Source organism: Gouania willdenowi, chromosome 11, assembly GCF_900634775.1.
Source record: "Gouania willdenowi chromosome 11, fGouWil2.1, whole genome shotgun sequence".
In the NCBI taxonomy this organism is placed as follows: domain Eukaryota; kingdom Metazoa; phylum Chordata; class Actinopteri; order Blenniiformes; family Gobiesocidae; genus Gouania; species Gouania willdenowi.
This window is the reverse complement of record NC_041054.1, coordinates 887569-906420: the sequence shown is the minus strand read 5'-3', so window position 1 is coordinate 906420 and position 18852 is coordinate 887569. Positions and strand designations below refer to the sequence as shown.

The following is an 18852-nucleotide window of genomic DNA, read 5'->3' as shown; positions in this document are numbered from 1 at the left end:
TTGATTTTTAGCCTGAAGCTGGTCCCAGGACTATTTTACGTTCCGTTCGCAATGCATCATGGGACGATTGAGTATGACTAGTGTGCCCACCGTGTACACTTAAAATATATATAATATAAAATATAGTGTACAATTTTAGAAGTAAAGTAATTCATTACATTTCTACACTTAACCATTACTGAGAAAATTATATATTTTTGTTTTAAAATGATCAACTGAACATTGTGAAACTACAAATAAATGAAATGACCAGACAAGAATCAAATGCATCACATCATAGTCGACCAATCAGATTAAAGGTAATGTACGGCACCAAAACAGCATTAAATGGAGGTTATTTCCTCAGTTTTAGAGTTCATAAATGTATCTAGTTTTTTACATTTTTAATTGAAATCCTTGAGTTATTTCATTTAAAATGATTTTTGCTGACAAAACCTTTTATTTTCTACAGATGCTTTTGTCCAAAAAAAAGTTGCAGTTGTGTTTTTTCCCTTTTTAAGTTTCTACATGAGATGTTTCCTGTATGTAAGGAAACCATGGCAAGATTTATTAGCAACAATAAACATGGGGGGTGAAAATAACTCATAACATTTACTTTGAGTACTTGAGTAATTTATGCATGAATTACTTGTACTTGAGTAGATATATCAGTATTATTTACACCTCTGCAAAGGAAGTCAACTCAACTCCAAAATGTTCCAATATCTTTATAAAACCTTTGAGTCTTGTGATAATAAAACAATATGAATGAAAGTTCCTCAGCACTTTGAGTCTTTTCCACGTGTCTCAACTGAGAACTTCAAAGACCTCGTCCATCTGGGACAGATGTGAGCAGGTGTCGGGGGTGGGGCTGGTTCCTGTCCTCAGACTGATGGATCCGTACAGCTTGGTTTCCTGCTTGGAGAACGCGTAGGCTTTCCTCCTCATCATCTCCCCCTTCCACAGGGACACCATGAGCAGCGTGGACAGCAGGACCCCCCCAAGGGTGAGCAGACACAGGCCAGCTATCACACAGCGGTCCAGATGTGCTCCCACTCGGGCCTTCTCCATCTCCAGATGTTCCATCTCCCGGGCGGAGACCGTGTCCGGGTCCACGCGGACGTCCCTGGGGATGGCATAGGAGATGCCCACCAGGGAGATGCCCGTCACCAGGCAGCTCACGGCCACGATGAAGCCGTAGTCCACGGATTTCCCCGAATCGTCCATGGAGAGGTCATCATCAGACAGCAGGTAAAGTTCAGAGATGTCCTCTTCATCCTCCTCCTCTGTGACCCCACCCCCCTCAGCAGGGCTAGGGCTCACCAGGCATCCTGTCCTCTGCTCATCCTCATCCTCAGCATCTTCTTCACATGTGAAAGAAGTCTCTGACTCCTCTGTCCAAGGTGCTGAACCTCCTCCGTCGCCGCTACGCAGCAGCAGCAGTTTCCCGCCGCGGCTCGAGCGCGCTCCGTTCCCGGTCACTCGGTGCTTCTCCGACACCTGGAAGTGCAGCAGTTCGACTTCAGCCATTTACCGCCTCCTTCACACATGGAACCAAAGCCAGAGGCTCACAGTGAGCGGAGAGAAGCTGCAAAAACTCAGCAAAAAAAGTGTTGCCATAAAAAATAAAAATAAATCCCCGCGCTTTGCTCTACTTTAGGCACGCACGCGGATGCATGCACGTGCGTCACTGAGAGGATGTTAACGCGCACCAAAGCATCAGCAGATGTGACTGAAGCTGATGCTCATCCACACTGACACTGAGACTCACTGCCTGCTTTATTAAACCCAGGGTAAGGTCTGACAGGCTCCTCCCACACATGCACACACACGCACACACACGCACGAACACAAACGCACGCGCACGCTGAGGTTTAAGACCTCACTAGAGAACCAAAACAAAGGAGTGATCTTTAAATGTAGAAGAAGAATGATCTGAAACAATAAAGATGTTTTTATTTCTCTAAATGTGTACACAAAGCGCTGATTGTAAAGTTGTGCACGATAAAATAAACATCAACTTTTCCCGATATTTAGCAACAAAACACGTTTAAAAACGTATGTTACTTTGACCAGATTTACAGCATAAAATATATATAAATATCAATGTTAAATCTAAATCTAAATGTTAAATCTAAATATGAAATCTAAATCTAAATCTTAATCTTAATGTTAAATGTTAAATTTAAATATGAAATCTAAATCTTAATCGAAATGTTAAATGTTAAATCTAAATCTAAACGTTAAATCTAATATAAAATCTAAATCTAATCTAAATCTAAATGTTACATTTAAATCTAAATGCTAAATCTAAATGCTAAATGTTAAATGTAAATTTTAAATGTTAAATTTAAATGTTAAATGGTAAATCAAAATTTAGATCTAACATCTAAATCCAAATTTAGATTTAACATTAACATAATTATTTATGTCAATGTTACATCTAAATCTAAATGGTGAATCTAAATGTTACATTTAATTATGAATTCTAAATGTTAAATGTAAATTTTAAATGCTAAATGTCCAAATCTAAATTTAGATGAAACATCTTCAAAGGCAAACAGGATAGTTTGTTCTGTTGCCATGACGACAGCACGTGACCTTCCTTAATTTCACTTTCCTGTCTGTGAATGTGGTTTGTTTTGGTTTGTGTTAGATTTATGTGGTTTGGTTCAGTTCTTTTGGTCCTCTGTGATTGGTTAGAGGGCTTCATGAATAAAGCTGGACTGTGTCTTTTGTGTGAGTTTTCCATCCATTTGAAATGTTTCTGAGGAGCTTCACGCTGACAGCTTCTCAGAGCTTCACCAGACTCACCATTTCATCCTTTAAAAAGCTGCTCTAATGCGATTCGTCAGGTCTGAGCCGGACTGAATAGAGTGATCTGACAACACGTGAAGTCGCAGCTTCTCAAAGCGACAGACACCGAATGCTTGAGTGTGGTTTAAAGTACCTGAAGTTTCTTCTGAATGCAGAGAACAGGCCCTGCAGCGTTAGAACGTTAGAACGTAGGTCAGCAGGAGGAGAACCCTGGAGCGCTAAAGTTCATTTCTGCTGCTTCGATGCTCGAGGACAACGACAAAGTCAAGGTCTCTTCACACAAAACGCTTCAGAGTAGCTTTAACATTTCTGAAAAGGAAGTAGAAAAAGAGATTTCACAGCCTGTGAAAAAATGTCAACATCAGGTTTACATTCATTATTATTCTGACCAATGGAAACCATTTGTTTCTTCTTCTTCACTCGCTTAACGATGATAAAAAAGAACAAAACTAGATGAATAAATCATAAGAGTGGGACAAAATACTGTATATGGGGCGGCAATTGTAAAGTTGCACATGCTAAAAAAAATGCTACTTTTTGCAACATTTAGCAACAAACTGACATACTACAAAACACGTGTGCATTTTGTGTTACTTTTGATGAGATTTACAGCAATGTTTGTGAAAATTGTGATATTTACTTTTCTAATAAAAAAATTAAATCATTGTTAAATGTAAATCTAAATGCTAAATGTTAGATCTCAATTTAAATGTTAGATTTAACATTTACATTTCACATTTACATTTAACACATACATTTATATTTTACATTTAGATTTAACATTTGGATTACGATTCAACATATATTATTAAATGTAACATTTAGGTTTAGATTTAATATTTAATATTTACATTTAGATTTAACATTTACATTTAGATTTAACATTTAGATTTAGATTCAACATTTAGATTTAATATTGACATTTAGATTTAGATTTGATATTTAAGATTTAACATTAACATCATATTTTTACAAGAAAAGTAAATTTTGTGAATTTCACAAGTATTGCTGTAAATGTGGTCAAAAGTAACATACAGTAAATTCACACACATTTTTTGAATGTGGTTTGTTTCTAAATGTTGCGAAAGTTGCCTCGTGATCGACAGCCCACTTAATTTCTAAACATTTAGTTTTACACTTGGTGCCCAATTTAACATTTAGATTTAGATACAAATTTAACATATAGATTTAGATTTAATATTTACATTTAGATTTAACATTTACATTTAGATTGAGATTCAACATTTATATTTAATATTTACATTTAGATTTAACATTTAGATTTAGATTCAACATTTATATTTGAATGCAACATTTAGATTTAGATTTGATATTTAAGATTTAACATTGACATCATATTTTTACGAGAAAAGTAAATAATTTCTAAACATTTAGTTTTATACTTGGTGACAAATTTAAGATTTAGATTTGGATACAAATTTAAGATTTAGATTTGGATACAAATTTAAGATTTAGATTTGGATACAAATTTAACAATTAGGTTTGAATACAAATTTAGCATTTGGATTTCACATTTACATTTAGATTTATTTTTCATGTTTACACACTTTTAACAATGATACAGAACATGCTGTTTTTACACATTAACCACAGATCCTGAATCAGGATGAACTCCATGTGATGGTGTTTCCTCCTCTGCCTTATCTTTATACCTGAATAATGCTTTAAGAAAGCTTCATAAATCACATTAAAGACTTTGAATGCACCAGGTTTCAAAGATGAAGGAAAAAACAGTGGAGTAAGAAGGTGGTCACGCCTGAGTTACCAAACGTGCAAAAGCTACAGAAACGTTGGCAAACAAGAGCCTGAAGGAGGCTGGTATGAATAACCATGACCGTGGCATGTCAGAAGGATTTTCATTAAACACACACACACACACACGCACACACACACACACACACACACACAAACACACACACACACACACACACACACACACACACACACACAGAGGGGCCTTTGGCATCAGTCCTGAGCTAAACGTGACACGCAGCACGTTAGCATCGCTTCATTAGCTTAACACGACTAACAAAGAGCTGTGATTTAAAAACACACTCCCACGATGCAAACTGATGGTTTCCCTTCACCAGGAAAACATTTACGCTATATTTACGTTAGCTAGCATGAGCTAATCCACCCTCTCCTCCACCTGCAGTGCCTTTGAGCAAAGCACCCTGAGCTTTACTAAACCAGGGGCGTCTAACTCATGTTAGTTCAGGGGCCACAGGCTTTGCTCTAGTATCAGTCCCTGCAGGATGTTCACTTCAAAAATTATTAACATTAAAAATGTTGCTTTTTTCTTTCCATAAGTTGTAAACCAAAATGACTGCATTTATGTAATATAAGCGTGGGAAAACTTCCAGCCCCCAAAAAATATTGTGGAGCTTTAATTAAATTTGTTAATTTGAGATACAGTATCTACAACTGGATTCATTTGGCCTCGGAGTGAAGTGACATTTTACTGTGAAGAGGCCACAGCACACGGTTCAGAATAGCTGATAGGAAGCATCAGCATTAGCATTAGCGTTAGCATTAGCATTAGCATCAGCATTAGCATTAGCATCAGCATCAGCGTTAGCATCAGCGTCAGCATCAGCATTAGCATTAGCGTCAGCGTTAGCATCAGCATTAGCATCAGCATCAGCATCAGCATCAGCATCAGCATCAGCATTAGCATCAGCATCAGCATCAGCATCAGCGTCAGCGTTAGCGTTAGCATCAGCATCAGCCACAGGGATGGTGGACCAAGGTTAGACTAGGACACAGGAACAACAGTGTGTGTGTGTGTGTGTGTGTGTGTGTGTGTGTGTGTGTGTGTGTGTGTGTGTGTGTGTGTGTGTGTAAAGCAGAGACGGCTTTAAAAACAAACTGTGATAAAAACCACCAACACAAAAGAATGAAACAACAAAAATAATTCATCAGAAAAACACAAAAGCTCACAGAGAAAAAGAGCCTCAGACCTTTTAAAGATCCAATGAAATATAAAAGCAGACATAGGCAACTGGTGGCACAGGGGCCACACACGGCCCATGGTCTAATTTTATGCGGCCCCTAAGTGCGACCACTAAGTGAGACGTGAAAGAATAATGTCATGTAAAGCGCTTTGAGTCACCAAAATAAGGCGCTATAGAAATCCAATACATTATTATTATTATTACATTTAAAATATACAAAGAACTACAACATTGCAGGAATATTCAGTAAAAGAAAGAGAAAAACACAGAAAATACTCAAAAAACACAGAAAACTAGTACAACATTACTGCAAAAAAAAAAATACAAAATTACAGAAAATGACAACAAAAGTACACAAAAAATGACTCAGCAAACCCACAGTACTAACAAACAAACAAATACACAAAAGAAGAACAGGAATACACAAAATGCCTCACAACAAGCAACACAACAACAAACATACACAGAATGAGAAAAACACACAAAATGATGATAAAACTCTTTGATGTTTCCTGTATTAATGCTCAGATCGCTCATTATTATAAATGTTGATCATGTGACCCTCTGATCAAACAAACACATTTTTGTGGCCCTGCTGTAATAATAGTTGCGTACCTCTGTTTTAAAGAGTCATTTATCCACTTAGAGCCTGATTTAGTCTGAAATAAAGAACACACACGCACACACACTGTTGATTTGATGTGTAGATGACAACAGTGTGTGTGTGAGTCCTTTCAGTTGCTCCTCTGTCTGTCTGTCTGTCTGTCTGTCTGTCTGTTGTTCAGAGACAGATTGTGTGAACAGTTGCTGCTGGTATTTCTGACACGTTTCTTATTTGTCTGCAGATTTGTGTGTTTGAGATGGAGCGTCCACTGGGGCAGCAACGTGAAAACAAACAGTTGGTAAAAGTACGGACGAGGATTAGGGACAATTTTGATAGAGAATCGAGAATAAAGTCAAAATGTTGAGATTAAAATAAAACATTTTGAGAACAAATTTGAAATATAATGTTGAGATTAAAGTCGAAAAATTAGATTTACAGCTTCCATATTTGACTTTATTAGCAAACCAACTTTTATAATGTTATTATATTTCAACTTTATTCTCAAAACTTTGACTTTAATCTCAACATTTCCATTCATTTTATTTATTCTTGATTTGCCCAAAATTATTTTCTCCATTAAAATTGGCCGTAATCCTCTCTCGTAACATGTGATTATTTAAGGTAAATTATTGATTATTTGAGTTTATTGGACCAGAAAATTGTTCATCATCTGCTGAGTTTAAAATCACAGGATTTTACAGTTTGATGAAGAACGACTGATAGTTTACACCGTTGTCACACCTGTGTGTGTGTGTGTGTTGCTTTCTGTCACTGCAGGTTACAAATGACACACACAGTGTGCTCACCATTAATTGAAAGGTCGAGGTTAAAGCAATGGGCAGCAGTTATGACTAGCCTTGAGTCAATGTGTGTGTGTGTGTGTGTGTGTGTGTGTGTGTGTGTGTGTGTGTGTGTGTGTGTGCGCACGTCTGCTCTACCAAGACAAATTCCTCGTACTGTCCTTAAAACTGTACATGGCCATTAAAAACATTTCTGATTCTGATTCTTCCAGCTCTGCCTGTATTTGATGACCTGCAGTGAATCAGAGGTCAAAGGTCAAATGATCTGGTGTCATTTTAAAATAAAAAACCCAAACAAACTCACATTAATATTTACTGCATCATTTCAGACTCACCGCGAGTGTGTGTGTGTGTGCGTGTGTCTCTTTCTAAGTTGTGTGACTCAAAGATCATTAGAAATGTCTTCATTTTGTAAGTGTGACCTGTCCATTTTGTATAATTTAGAAATATTTAGCTTTACACTTGGTGCTTGGTGACCAATTTAACATTCAGATTTAGATTTAACGTTTAGATTTACATTTAACATTTAGATTTAACATTCAGATTTACATTCAACATTTAAATTTACATTTAGCATTTACTTTTAGATTTACATTTGACATTTAGATTTAATATTCAGATTTACATTTAACATTTACATTAAATATTTTGATTTACATATAACATTTACATTTAGATTTCATGCATACATATTTTGAACAATGATATAGAAGAACTTGTTGTTTTACATTAATTTATGTCTCAAATGAAAGAAAAATTGAGCTAAATGTTTGAAATATGTTGACTATTAAACAGTGACTGAGTTTTTACATTCGATACCTCATAAGGAAGTATTTTAATGTCAAATTGCATAAACAACTGCAAATTTTTCTAAAATCCTATAATTGCTTTCAAACAACAAAATTCCTCTAAATTAAATGAAAATTGTTCTCAAAATCAAGGATTTTTTAAGTGAAGAGCTTTTTTGTTTTGCCACCCTGGTTTACAGTAATAATGTGTTATTAATAACCTGCAGCTGTAATGGAAACAACTGTCCTCTAGGTGGCGGTAAAACTCTTTCTCTTCTAAGGATCAAAACCATTTCAGCACTTTGAAACCTTTATGTCATGAGAACCCTTGTTTATGTTCGGTCTTAATATTTATTTGCCTTTTATTTGCTACAAATTTAAAACATTTTTGCAGATATTTCAGCATTCAGTATATTTATAATATATTTATAAGCTCCTTTGTAAAATGATCCAGAAAAGTGATTTATCACATTGGAAATTAATATATAAAATCATCTTGTGTGTTCATGTATTGGCTCTAAAGACCATTAAAGTAAATATAAGTATTTGTGCAAATACATGGAAGTATAGAATGTTTCATAGCCAACACATTTTGAACATTTAGCTCATTTTTCTTTGATTTGGGACAAATTATCATTGTTAAAAATGTGTATGCATGAAAAATAAATATAAATTTATTTTTCTACCACCCGACCGTGGCTCGGGTGGTAGAGGGTTGTCGTCTGATCGAGAGGTTGGGGGTTCGATCCCAGTACCTGACTATGTGTCCAAGTGTCCTTAAGTTGCTCCCAATGGTCGACTAGCGCCTTGCATGTCAGTCCTGTCCCACTGGTGAATGAGCTGATATGTAAAGCGCTTTGAGACTGTTTCAGTGGTGATAAAGCCATATATAAATCAAGTCAAGTCAATCAAATGTTTAATGTAAATGATAAATATAAATATAAATCTTAAAATCTAAATCAAAATGTTAAATCGCTCGCCAAGTGTAAAGCTGTAAAATGTTTAGAAACAATGCAAAGTGAGAAGACAGTCAATCACGAGGCCCCGCCCACACCTCTGACTGCGGCTCAGTGAGTGAGGAGAGGAAAAGTCCGATACATGGCGAGATCTCTCCAAACTGACAAACTCAACAGAGCGTCAATGACAGGTGTACGGGCTGCACATCAGCCGAGGACAACTGACCTCCCACATGCTCTGTGTCAACTTATTTCTGCCAGTGATGAAGACACTGAGGAAGACCTTGGAGAGTGGGCGGGGCCGCATGATCAACAGCCCACTTTGTACATTTAGCTTTACACTTGGTGACCGATTTAACATTTAGATTTAAAATGTACATTCAACTTTTACATTTAGATTTAACATTTACATTTAGATTTATTTTTCATATCTACACATTTTTAACAATGATATAGTACATGCTGTCGCAAATGAAAGAAATGTTGAAAATATTATATGAAACCATGACTGAGCTTTTACATTTTGTACCCCACAAGGAAGTGTTTGTCATTTCCTTCAAATTAAAAGTGAAAAACGTGCAGAAAACAACACAACGTGATGAAAATAGTCTATTTTTAATCTTCTATCCCCTTTCAGAGCTCCAGAAGAATCGAGCCAGTGAGAATCCGATCCTTAACTCCTTTACAATGAAGGGAAGAAGGAGTCATTATGTAATTCCCAGAGTGCTTTTCCTTTCCACCTGTTCCTCAGGATGAGCGGCTGGCAGAGCCTGAAGCAACAATGGTGTGAACGTGTTGGTGTGATGGAGACAGTTGGTGTGGAGGAGAGGTTCCACCCCCACACTGAAGTGTCCCCATGTTGGTGGACAGAAGGTCACTGTGGAGCTGTGATGTTTGTGCACTTTGGGAATCGACGTCACATGCACGTTTTGTTGTTTTACGTTACTTTTGACCAGATTTACAGCAATATCTGTGAATCTTTTTTGTGAAAATATGTCAATGTTAAATCTAAATGCTGAATATTAAATCTAAATGTTAAATGTTAAATCTAAACCTAAATGTTAAATATTAACTCTTACATGTTAAATTTCATTCTAAAATTAAAATGTTAAATCTAAATCTAAATGTAAAATCTAAATCGTAAATGTTAAGTCTAAATCAAAATGTCATGGATGAAATTAAATATTAAGCTAAAATGCAAACTCACCAGAAGTACCAAAATAAAATGTCACTGATGCGAACGAGCGGTATCCACGGTCTATTCAGAAGGAGTGATTGCGTTACATTTTTACATTTAATATTTAGATTTAACATTTAGCATTTAGATTTAGCATTCACATTTAAATGTAGCATTTAGATTCAACATTTAGATTTAGATTTAATATTTATCATTTGGATTTAGATTGAATATGCAATATTTAAAATTTTGATTTAGATATTTAACATTTAGATATCGATTCAACATTGACATTACATTTTTATGTGAAAAGTAAATCTCACAAATTTCTTAAACATTGCTGTAAATCTGGACAAAATAACAAAGTTTTTTAAATGTGGTTTGTTGCTAAAAGTTTATTTTAGGATGCGCAACTTTACAATCAGCGCCCCATGATTGTGTGTTTGTTGGCCCACATTATGATGATGATGATGATGATGATGATGATGATGATGATGATGATGATGATGGAGGGAGGGCTGATGTGGGATAATCCCACACCTGTGCGTCACTGGCTGATGAAAAGCAGCCTGTCTCTGTGTGACTATCAGACTGAGGCGGCGCGTCGCTCTTTACGCACCGAGTTTTTTACGCAGTGTCCAAGCTGCAGAGATGTCTCCGTGATGGGAGACAGTGCACATACACACACCTCTCCTGTGTGGGTCCAGGTGTTCTAAGGACACGGGTAGAAGACTTTCTGGCTGCTCACAGTTAGTGTGTTTCTCTCTCCTGTCGTGCGTAAAAGCGCAGTGGTGCGAAGACGCACGTTTGGAGTCGATTTTTGGAGATGGAGAACTTCACCACAGCCTCGGATGTGAACCACTCCCTCGGACACTGGGTAGACTACAGCCTCCAGTACAAGGTGACCAGCACCGTGCTGCTCTTTGTGATCTGCGCTCTGGGAATAGTTGGCAACGTGATGGTGATCCTGGTGGTTCTCACCACCAAACACATGCGCACTCCCACTAACTGTTACCTGGTGAGTCTGGCTGTGGCGGACCTCATGGTCCTCATAGCGGCCGGTCTCACCGCCATCACCGACAGCCTCTTCGCGTCCTGGGTGTTCGGACACTACGGGTGCCTGTGCATCACGTACTTCCAGTATTTGGGCATCAACGCGTCCTCGTGCTCCATCACCGCGTTCACCGTGGAACGATACATCGCGATCTGCCACCCGATCAAAGCGCAGTTCCTCTGCACTTTATCCAGAGCGAAGAAGATCATCGTGATGGTGTGGGCGTTGACCTCTGTCTACTGCGTGATGTGGTTCTACCTGACCGACATCCAGCAGCTGGTCTACGACAACAACGTCACCATAGTGACCTGTGGGTACCGGGTTCCTCGGAGGTTCTACCTGCCCATTTACTTCTTTGACTTCGGGGTGTTCTTCGTGGTTCCACTGCTGCTCTCCGCGGTTCTTTACGGACTCATCGCCAGGATTCTGTTCCTCAACCCGCTGCCGTCAGAGCCCAAAGACAAGAAGAGGAACGGACATGGCAACCACGGCAAGAACAGCTGCAAGAACTCCCGCCACTCCAGCTCCACCGCCAGTTCCCGCAGACAGGTGCGTAAAAATATAAAAACGGTCACTTTTTTATAGCCGACATTTGTTGAACATTAAGCTCACTTTTCTTTCAATTGCAACATAAATTCCTGTTCTATATAATTGTTCAAAATGTGTACACATGAAAAATAAGCGTAAAATGTAAATATTAAATTTAAATCTAAATGATAAATGTAAATCCCATCCATCCATTTTCAGACCTGTTTTTGTCTATTTCAATGTGGTGGGGCTAAATTTAAATGTTAAATCTAAATCTAAATGTACAAGTTAAATGGAAATGTTAAATCTAAATGGAAATGTTAAATCTAAATGGAATGTTAAATCTAAGTCTAACTGTTAAATCTAAATATAAATGTGAAATCGGTCGCCAAGTGTAAGGCAAAATATTTAGAAATTATGCAAAGTGGGCAGGTCAGTGCCTGTCAATCGTGAGGCCCCGCCCACACCATCAGCTGCAGCTCAGTGAGCGAGAAGAGGGGAATGGCGAGACATGGCGGGATCGCTCCAGCCTGAGGAACCCTAAAGAGCGTTAATAAACCCTGTCATCTCATCTAGTGTAGATTGGAGATGCTCGGTGCATGTAGCAGCTAGCGCTGTCCGCGTGTCCGTGCTAGCTGTCCATGCTAGCCGCTACATGTTTAGCATTGAGGTGCTAGCTGAGGCTAACAGAGCTCCGGTAATCCACAAACTTTTTCTTACACAATTTTCACACAACTGTGCTTTTGTTTTCCATCCAGTGTTTTTATTTAAACTAAAATGAATTAATGCCCATGAAACACAGCAACTTCTCCTCTGGTTCTCCTGTTTCTTGTGTTGTGGTCTGTGCATCAGTATTATGGGTATACTGGGAACCCATGAAATAAGAAAGGTTCCGCGATGTTTGGAGTAAAAAAAAACCCCAAAAACGATCAATTTGTGTAATTATTTAATTGCAATGAATGCGTTAAAGTCCCAGAACTACTTAAATGATCTAATATTTTACAATAGGATAACAATTCATCTGTGCAAGTGTTTTTTGTTTGTTGTTTAAGCTGTAAAACTAATATTTATACTCACAGTTTTGAGTGCAGTGTAAATTAAAATGCTGAGAAACTTCCTTATATCCATTAGAAGACTATTCATCTGCTTTGGTTACTTTTATTTCCTGTTTTAGTGTCTAATCTAATCCGTGGTTCATCTGGCTTTGTAGGTGACCAAGATGTTGGCGGTGGTGGTGGTCCTCTTCGCCGTGCTGTGGATGCCCTACCGCACTCTGGTGGTGGTCAACTCCCTGCTAGACCACGCCTACCTGGACCACTGGTTCCTGCTCTTCTGCAGGATCTGCATTTACCTCAACAGCGCCATCAACCCGGTCATCTACAACGCCATGTCGCAGAAGTTCCGCGCCGCCTTCCGCAAGATCTGCGGCTGCGGGCGTAAGGGCGCGGAGAAGCCGGCCGCCTACAGCGTGGCCCTCACCTACAGCGCCGTCAAGGACACGTCCATGGTGGAGAGCACGGACCATTTCACCACCGAGCTGGAGGAGATCACCGTCACCGACGAGCTGCTGTCCGACCGCAAAGTGGCGTTTCCTGACACGTGTGTGTACGAGAAGGTGGATTTTAGTGACGCCTGATGGTCCAAACAAGTCTGATTCATGAAGATGTCAACATGCAGGAGGAGGACAAACCTTTACCGCTGTTGCTACGGCAACAGGGAACATCAAAAACAATACAAATGGAAACCTAAAGTTGCTTTTCCACCAAAAGGTTCCTGAACTTTCTCATTCCTGGATTTTTTTCCCTTCGATCAGAAACGTGACTCTGACTTATTAAACCTACCCAGAACCAAGAGTTCTGAGAAACTCTTGGTTCTGGTGGTGGAAACACAAATAGTTCTGGGTAAAAAAGGTTCCTGAACTCTCTCATTCCTAGTAGTTTTGTCCCCCTGATCAGATACATGACTTGATGTGACTCGGCCTTGGTAAACCTTGATAAAACTATTTATGTTTCCACTGCGAGAACCAAGAGTTCTTAGTTATCTTGGTTCTAGAGGTGGAGACAAAAATAGTTCTGGGTAAAAAAAAGGTGCTTTTCCTCAAAAAGGTTATTTTCCTCCGAATCAAAGATGTGGCTCGGCCTTGATAAATCTATCTAGAACCAAGAGTTCTGAGTAAATCTTGGTTCTGGCGGTGGAAACATAAATAGTTCTGGGTAAAATAAAAAGCGCCTTTTGTAATGTTTCATAAAATCTGATCCTGTAATGTTTCATTTTATTGATTTTTTAAACAAAGACAGACAATTTTCATGCAGCCCATTTTCTTCTCACTTTAGGAGATTTGTTAGAAGAAAAAATTTCATTTTCCACAACCCAGAAAATAAATAACTCAGCTCTCCTGACCTCATGTCATCGTGTTCTCCTGATGGTTCCTGGACGGGTGGTCCATTAGTGGACGGGTCACCAGAACCTTTGGCAGCAGAATAGGATTTATTATCCACTGTGTGTTCATTCTGCCCAGGATTTATTGGTTTTATTGGTGACCTGCTGACACCCTTTTACTGTTAAAAAAAAAAAAAAAGCACTTTCTGTGAGAGCTAGCAGTTAGCATGATGCTAAATGCTAATAATTACATCTCTTTTTAACATATTTAGTTTGTAAATATGCCTGTTTATTTATATAGGAAAGGTTCTCAACACATGGGTCGAAAACTAAAAGTGGTTCATGAGTTTTTGTCTGGTGGGAAAAAAGAAAAACACTGTTCTTTTATTTTGAAGGGCACTTCAACAGTAGGTGGCGGTAATGATTTCCCTTAATTAGCTAAAATAAGGTATTATTAATATACATTTTACATACTGTAAACCAGACACGGGGAAATAGTGGCCCTAAGTCCATTTTTGTGCTGCCCCCCCAAAAGTGAATGAATAAAGTGACAGAAAAAAAAAATTACATAAAACAATAACAAAAATGCACAAAATGACCACAAAAATAAACCCTTCAAAAACACGCTAGGACAACAAAAATGGACAGAATTACTCGCAACACACCAGACGACTACACAAATACTCAAAATCACAAAAAATAGACAAAACTACAAAAAATGACCCCAAAAAACATAAAACAATGACAAACTAAAAAATGATAAACACAAAATGACAAGTTAAAAAAAAATCACAAAATTAATCCAAAAACACTAAACTCGTAAATATTCTAAACGTTAACAATCACATTTTTATTTTCCATCTCAGCTTTAAACAGGTTTTCGCTTTTTAAATAATTTGCACTTTGGAGTTTGTGGATAAAAATAAAAACTGCTGCTTACGACACTGATTGTTCAAAGCCACTAATATGTTATATATTTAAGGTAATTTAATTTAAAATATATCAGTGACTTGTGATACGTTATATACAGTACGTTTTGTTCTTTGCAAATGCACTTTGGTTTTTGATTCAACCAGACCAGAGAAATTAAGGGCATTTACTGTCATTTTTTGTCCCATTAGTGTTCCCTGTTTTTAACGCTTCCACATGTAAATTGAAGTGAACTGAGCTACAGTATGTGGTGATTCTTCCACTCATAGCGTCTGATGCAGCAGCAGAAACATTGGTTATTTTTTAAAGCCTTTAGATTCAGGATTTTATGACTGAATGTTAGGCTTTGAAGCTGATTCTCTTTGATCTGTGAGTAGTTAAAAATATAAAAGGCACAGAAATGACAAAGCAGTTACTTCCTTTATATATATATATATATTTAAAAAAAAGTTTCAAACCTCTGGAATAATGTTTTGTGCAATTTTCACTTTGATAAAAAATAACCTCACAGGCCAAAAAAGTTGCTCAGCAGGGCTGAAGTTTAGCCCACGGGCCTCATGTTGGACACCCTTGCCTTCAGAGAAGAATTTAACTTGAAATAATAATATATTATTCTTAAAATTGTCCTGGATTTGATGTCATCTGTTGATAACTGTCACCTTTACCTCGGGGGCTCTTATTTTGAAAGGCTAGAGTAGAAGTTGTGGTCTTGTGTGTACAATGTTTTTCAAATGAATTTCTATAACCTGCATTCATTTATGAGTATATTATGTAATATTGTATTTCTTACAAACAGGAAGTTGCACCCATGATAAAGGAAGTCAGAAATAATTTTTTTTGTTAGCTGAAGCAGTGAATGTTTTTATATCTTAAAATATAAATAAAATCTGAATATCAGATCAATGTGAATTAAGCAAAGCTGCAGCTGATCTGTTTCTGTTTAACAGGCAGGTGTTAACAGCCACAGTTTTACTCACAGATGGCTGCAGTCATCGTAGGGATGGAAAAGGACACTTCATTTTCTGCTGAGTCAGCATTTCTGGAATGAATGAAACAAAGCTAATGTAAACATTTCCTCTGATCAGGTGTTTTTTTTTGTTTTTGTTTTTCTTCTACCAGTAGAAAAACCCAAAAAAAAACACAAATTTAATTTCCAAACCCACAAAACGACAACAAAAATACAGAAAAATAGATGTAACAAAACTCTAAAAAAAAAACAAACGCAAATTTACTCTTAAAACACATAAAACGACTCCAAAAATACCAGAAAAATATGTGAAACATCAAAAACGCACAAAACGGCTCCTATAATACAACACAAATAAGAGAAAGAGAAATATACATGAAATTACATCAAAAATACACAAAAATGGCTCCTGAAACACAAAATTCAACACAAATTTACTTCAAAATCACAAAACAACATAGAAAAATATATGAAATGACATAAAAAATACCCAAAAATGGCACCTAAAATACAAAATCACAAGAAAACAACACAAATTTATACTTAAAAGGACTACAAAAATAACGACGTTCTTCTTGTTTTCCCCACACACAGCCATCCGTGTGGTGTTTCTCCTACCTAATGGTTTAAACTGGCCGTGTCTTGTGAAGTTGTGGGTGTTTTTTATTGTGAACATGGTTTCCCTTCATCACATTCTCCTGAACCACTGACTGTTTATTTATTCCACGTCGTGGAGACGATAATTGGGCTGAAACGGTAAAACCCGAGCGGAGGAAGATGAAGGTGTTGCTGTGAACTTTGAATCCGTCTCTGTTTATGTTGCTTTTTCACGCAGAAGCTTCGATATTGTACATTAAACACACGGCTGATGGAGTTTTGCTGCTGTTATTGAAGTGGATTTGATTTTTGCTTTAAAAAAAAAAAAGAATGTAATTCATGTTGTTGATGGATTTTTCTTTGCTTTTATGTTGAGAATAAAGCTGTATCTGAATGCAGAGGAGTGGCTTTTGTTGTTTTTTCCTGGACAGATGCCTTTAATACACTCATAAAGGGTTGGCGGTTCTGTCTCCCACTCACATCTATCCATCACCCTCCCACACACACACACACATACACACACATACACAAGATGAGAACAAACCTCATTCCAGCCTCCATGGAGGGACAGATGTGAACATCTGTATGGATCTCTAACAGTTAACTAGAAGGTGAAACCACGTTAACTTTTCTACTTTCCTACATTTTGTTGCTTCTTTCCTCACGTTCGCCTCCAATTAATATTATTAGAAAAGCACGAGTGAGTTAAAGTGACTCGTTCTTCAAAATAAACAACATTTCTTTGTTAATTAACATCTAATAAAGAGTTTAATGAAGAGCTAATGGATTTTTTACCATTTCTCTACAACTACACAAAATTTGTTATATTTTAATCTCTTTTCTTTGCCATATTTCTGCTCCTTTTAATGCATTTTTGCTACATTTTTCACACTTTTACATCACATTTCAATGCCCTTTCTGCATATTTTCCAGACATGTTCAGCACTTTTAAACCCTTTCCACCTAATGTCACACATGTTGACCCATTATTGTCACTTTTAACCTCTTTTCACCATATTTCATGGCCATTATTTGCCAGTTTAAACTCATTCTTACACTTTGAACCCTTTTCAACACTATTTCTGTCTGTTTTTGTCCATTCTAATTTGTAACTTTTAACCAAATTCTATGGTTTTTAGAGTTCTTGTGATACATTTCACCTCTCATGGAAGAGATGTCTTCAGTTCTGCCTCAAGCTCAACTTGAACCTCAAAGATAGTCCTTGTGTTTTCTCAGCCTTACTTTACATTGACTGTGTTGCAGACATTTCATTTACCTCCATCTCCAGAATATGAAAGTGTGCTTCAGATCCTCCCTGAGGGTGGACGGATACCATCTGTAGACTGGCAGTGAAGGTAGAGGAAAACACTGGGAGTAATTATCCTTTGACCTGTTTCTGTTACACAGAGAGAGAGAGAGATTAGAGTTTCATTTAAAGTAGAGCTGCATTAACTCTGGACCTCCCTGATGTAATATCAATGCAGAGATAGTCATCTACTCTGGTCCTATATACAGTATATATATATGTATAAATCCACAGTATTATAATATTAACACCTTATCAGTTTTACCGAAGTAGAACAACAGCATCTAATGTTACCACGGCAACTCATTTTATTAAATTAAATTTGATTTAATTAAATTCCCTTTGACAATCAGGATCATGTCAAAAGTACTTCATGGATTTGAACTTTGAATTTTAACCAAAAATCAAACTTAGGACGTGGAAGATTCCATTAAATGAGTTACCAGATCAATATATTGATTCTGGATCAGTAATAATGTCATATCTTGGTTTGTAATTGACTGATCTTCATGAAATTTTACTCACTTATGTCCTGTTGGTTTCTAAATGACCTCATTAAGTTTCATTGGGATTGGATCTGGATTGCGTATTTATTCTAAAAAAAAAAAAAACATTTTTTATATATAATACTTTTCTGCTGCTTTGATTCTAACATATTACTGTTAGTGTGACGTCACAGATGTTAGTTCTACCTCAGATGTGTAGTAGAAGTTTTCAGTGAAATGGTGCCGAACCTTTGAGACTTTAGGTTGGTTCTTCTTCTGTTCTTCTTCACAATGTAACTAGTGCAGCGACACTGCACCCAGTAGTTTATGTATGGTACTACAGCACAAATGATAAAGATTTGTTTTTGATTCAAGCTAGCACTGTTTCACTAACCTTCAGTCTCTGGTCTCCAGCAGTAAATCCAATAATCTGGCTTCAAACCGTGAGCCGAGCACTCAGCCTCTCTAAGTTTGTTTCAATTACGCGTAAATTTCTGTTTACTTTTGAGT

At 37.3% G+C, this 18852-nt stretch overlaps 2 protein-coding genes and 1 long non-coding RNA gene across 3 annotated transcripts; 1 reads left to right on the top strand and 2 right to left on the bottom strand.

The window, feature by feature from the left end:
* Window positions 1-786: 786 nt before the first annotated feature.
* LOC114471821 (transmembrane protein 74-like) lies at window positions 787-2989 on the bottom strand. Its single transcript, XM_028460757.1, has 2 exons — window positions 2930-2989; window positions 787-1519 (listed from the first exon to the last, which is right to left on the bottom strand). The coding sequence occupies exon 2, from the start codon at window positions 1507-1509 to the stop codon at window positions 787-789; it is 723 nt and encodes a 240-aa protein (XP_028316558.1). The 5' UTR covers window positions 1510-1519; window positions 2930-2989.
* Window positions 2989-17906, bottom strand: LOC114471841 (uncharacterized). Its single transcript, XR_003675035.1, has 3 exons — window positions 17828-17906; window positions 15965-16026; window positions 2989-3105 (listed from the first exon to the last, which is right to left on the bottom strand). It is a non-coding gene; the product is annotated as an uncharacterized LOC114471841 (long non-coding RNA).
* On the top strand, window positions 10689-14682 carry trhrb (thyrotropin-releasing hormone receptor b). The gene is made up of 2 exons (XM_028460708.1): window positions 10689-11699; window positions 12889-14682. The coding sequence occupies exons 1-2, from the start codon at window positions 10923-10925 to the stop codon at window positions 13312-13314; spliced, it is 1203 nt and encodes a 400-aa protein (XP_028316509.1). The 5' UTR covers window positions 10689-10922; the 3' UTR covers window positions 13315-14682.
* Window positions 17907-18852: the final 946 nt, after the last annotated feature.

What these genes read in the sequence shown, in the direction of transcription:
- trhrb (XM_028460708.1), top strand. Translation starts at nt 10,923, where the DNA reads ATGGAGAACTTCACCACAGCCTCGGATGTGAACCACTCCCTCGGACAC. An exon ending in CCGCCAGTTCCCGCAGACAG is followed by an intron (nt 11,700 to 12,888) that starts GTGCGTAAAAAT and finishes CTGGCTTTGTAG; the next exon opens with GTGACCAAGATGTTGGCGGT.
- LOC114471821 (XM_028460757.1), bottom strand. Translation starts at nt 1,509, where the DNA reads ATGGCTGAAGTCGAACTGCTGCACTTCCAGGTGTCGGAGAAGCACCGA.